Source organism: Montipora foliosa, chromosome 11 (genome assembly GCF_036669935.1).
Source record: "Montipora foliosa isolate CH-2021 chromosome 11, ASM3666993v2, whole genome shotgun sequence".
Lineage (NCBI taxonomy): Eukaryota > Metazoa > Cnidaria > Anthozoa > Scleractinia > Acroporidae > Montipora > Montipora foliosa.
The window spans coordinates 44413853-44417308 of NC_090879.1; the positions used below are offsets into that span (position 1 = coordinate 44413853).

The 3456-nt window shown below is 38.7% G+C and overlaps 1 protein-coding gene across 1 annotated transcript; it reads left to right on the top strand.

Moving 5' to 3' along the window:
* The first annotated feature begins 402 nt into the window (after positions 1-402).
* On the top strand, positions 403-2774 carry LOC137975621 (adenosine receptor A3-like). Its single transcript, XM_068822752.1, has one exon. The coding sequence runs from the start codon at positions 520-522 to the stop codon at positions 1447-1449; it is 930 nt and encodes a 309-aa protein (XP_068678853.1). The 5' UTR covers positions 403-519; the 3' UTR covers positions 1450-2774.
* The last annotated feature ends 682 nt before the right edge of the window (positions 2775-3456 follow it).

A 3456-nucleotide genomic window follows, 5' to 3' on the forward strand; every position in this document is an offset into this window, starting at 1 on the left:
TGCTTTAATTCGGGTGAAATTAAACTATCATTCCCTACGTGTACCTTCCGGTCGTATAGCTGGTAACCAGGTTCGTTAAAGTAAACTAAGAACACGTTTTACATGGAAGAAGGAAATGTAGAAGCCAGTTTTGTTTTCCTTTAGTGCAGGTGGGGGTTAAGGTTTATAATTAGTAAAATAAAGCAGCTGAAAGTCCTTCATGTTAAATTTATTGTTGTTCTTTTCCCCCCATAGCACCAGGATCCCGATTTCTTTAAAGATATTAAGCCAGAAGAAATTATAATTCTATACCGCCAGAGTTGCAATGTACATGGAAACTGTGCATAAAATCACGGGGAAAATAATTTTTGTTCGATGTATTCTCTTAAGTTAAAGACACCAGCAGCTAATCTGTTTTTTTTTTCTGGATTAGGGAAAGTCATGAGATTTACAAAATGAATTATTAAAGAAGGAAAACTGAGATTGTTTATTTAAGCCTGCGTCAATATACATTTGTCTTCATTCGCAAATGGACCACCAATGGCGCAAGTAAACTACTCTTCTACATCTAGTGGTGAAAATGATGCAACTTTGGCAGACTTGACTTGTTTACGAAAATTTTCCGATGGAAAAATAAGCAAAGAGCTGACCTGTCTCTTAGCATTGAACATTGCATTCTGTGTAACTGCAATTTTTGGAAATTCGCTGATCCTACTCGCTCTTCACAAAGAGACTTCGCTTCACGCGCCCTCCAAACTCTTGTTGCGTACCTTGGCGACAACTGATCTTTGCGTCGGATTATTTGTACACCCTCTTTCTGCGGCCACGTGGATTTCAGAATTGCAAAAGGATTTTGAAGTTTGTCGATATACAAGCATTGCACGTTTCTTGGCATCGTACATCTTGTGTTCCGTGTCCTTGCTGACAACCACTGCGATAAGTGTGGATAGACTTCTAGCTCTTTCGTTGAGGCTCAGATACAGACAGATTGTGACCCTGAACCGCGCTTACATGGTTGTAACAATCTTTTGGGTGTTTTCCATCGTTGGTACAGTCGTTTCGTTTCTTAAAGGCGCCCTTAGCATAGTCAGTAATATAATTATATCCGTTTGTTTACTAACGTCATTTTCCTCCTACTTAAAAATTTTCTTTGCCCTGCGCTTCAACAAAACTGAAGTTAATAAAACAAGACGAAGCGAAAGAGTTCCATTGAACATAGTGCTATACAGAAAGACAGTATACGGTGCGTTGTTAGTGCAGTTGTCTCTAGTTGTGTGTTATCTGCCTTATGGTATCGCACAGGTTGTGTTCACTGCTGAGAAGGATCTAACAAGTTTCACTGTCCTTGTTTGGGGACTGACAGGGACTTTAGTTTACTTCAACTCCTCATTAAACCCAATTCTTTACTGCTGGAAGATACGAGAAGTGAAACAAGCGGTAAAGGAAACTGTTCGACGAATTTGCACATGACGCGATTCCATGATCTGTTAAGAAATTCGATTTATTTCATAAGTACTGAGATTTATCCACGAAAATCTTAGTGAATAAAATTCGAACTGATTCTTAATGTAGCCAATCAGGAACTCAAATGAGAAAATTTCAATGTGAAGAAATATCGTTCGTCCAACCAGCAACGCGAACGACGAAATTTCAATAGTGATGAATGAACATATCGAATGGACTGAATAGAACGTCATCCGACAGCCGTTGTACAAAAATCGCGCGCTTTGAAAAATGGCACAAGGAAGGTTTGCTTCTGTTTGCTCAGTTGGGGAATTTATTTTAGAAAGAGAAACCAAAAATGCCGCTCAATAAACTGAATGAGATGTAAGATTGCTTGAAAGACTTTTGAAAACAAAGGCCGGAGATAGGTAAGTGGAAGTGATTCCAGCGGTTGAGCTGAATGAATACTGAATATATTTATCATCTCCGTCCGCACTGAAGATGGCAATGAATAAGAAGAGGCGGCTTTCCTTTGAAGTTTAGAGGAAAGCTTGGAACGACAACTGAAGAAAAATGGCTATTCCGCAAGCGTAACAAACGACTTGGTATTTGACAAAACCAGGAGTAGTTTTTTTAGTCCAAACAAAAACGACTAAAGAAGCAAGGAAAGGTCAATAAATCCAGAGCATAGGTAGCTTTGACAAGCGACGAATTAAAAATATAGTACGAGAAAAGTTTGCTCCGAAGCACTCTGGCTAAACAACACTCTTCACTTTGGACTACTTTGGAGTATTTGAAGCACAGCAAGTAATCTAAAATTTATTAAATAAGTTGTCGGTTAGGAGATTTTTAACCCTTTTTTATTGAATTCATTGCCCCGCTCCATTTGTGCGAAATAAAGTTGCCTATGAAACACTACCATGAAAAAAAATCTCAGTACCTATAAAATAAATACATTACAGCATGGGAAATGCTTTGAACGATTTTTATTCACTCTTTGTCTCGTATATCAAAAAACTCAACTCGTCATGATAAAAATCGTACGCGAGTATTTTTCATGACGTAATCTTTCTGTAAGCTTTCTCGGCACGCGGTCTTATCTTGAATGAGATGTTAGTATCCTCTCTTATGACTTATTGCATTAGAAAAAGTACATACAGGCTTTAAACGTGGTGATAACCATCGCATGGAAACAATTGGAATAAACGAGACGAATTATCATCTTAGAAGGAAAAGGAAAGCAACTGACCACGTTCTGTATTCATGTTGTTAATACTTAGTTTCTTAGCGCGCATTTATCACAACATATTTGTACTTACCAATAAGTCAGAATTAATAAAGTTACTTGTTAAGTACCCTAACGTCAAACCAAGTGAGTGGATATCCTTAACGTAGATGTTGCTAAAGTATGATTTGTGTTCCCTTAGAACACGTTTCTGCGCTTGAGAGGAAAGTCCCTATACTATGATGGTGCAAGGCAAAATTGCGAAAAAATTGTCTTGCAGACCGATTTGAAGTGGTCGGTATCCTGGTCGTTGATCCAAAACTGGTCCGAGAATAAATGGCATTGTGACGACAGCAGTCTTCGGGCTCAACACTCACACTTTAGGGGAGGCTTGTCACAAAAGGGTCGCAAAACTCGCTAAAAAACGTCCTACAACTCCCAGAACTATAGTAAACCGAGGGTGACAGGAGTTCCATTTTCTAAGGTCCTAAGAGGACTGTACTAGTTTTGCCTTGCCCCTGCTCCACGGCGTTACAAAATACAAACAGTCGGCCAACAATTTTGTTCACCTAGTTAGGTCACAATTACCTGTTATTTTGAGGAATTTACCAATAGACAACAATTCAACAAAGTTGATGACTAAATAAATTCGTAGACAAAGAAAACCTATATTATCCGTATTAGAACAGACCAACGAGGCAAAGTTACCAGATGAGGTGATATGAATACCTTAAGTTCAGAATCCAACCAATTCAAAGGAGTAGACCTATGCCATTCGACACGAAATACTAGGGAGCTTACGAAACGAG

Coding starts and splice junctions, on each gene's coding strand:
- LOC137975621 (XM_068822752.1), top strand. CDS start 520: ATGGCGCAAGTAAACTACTCTTCTACATCTAGTGGTGAAAATGATGCA.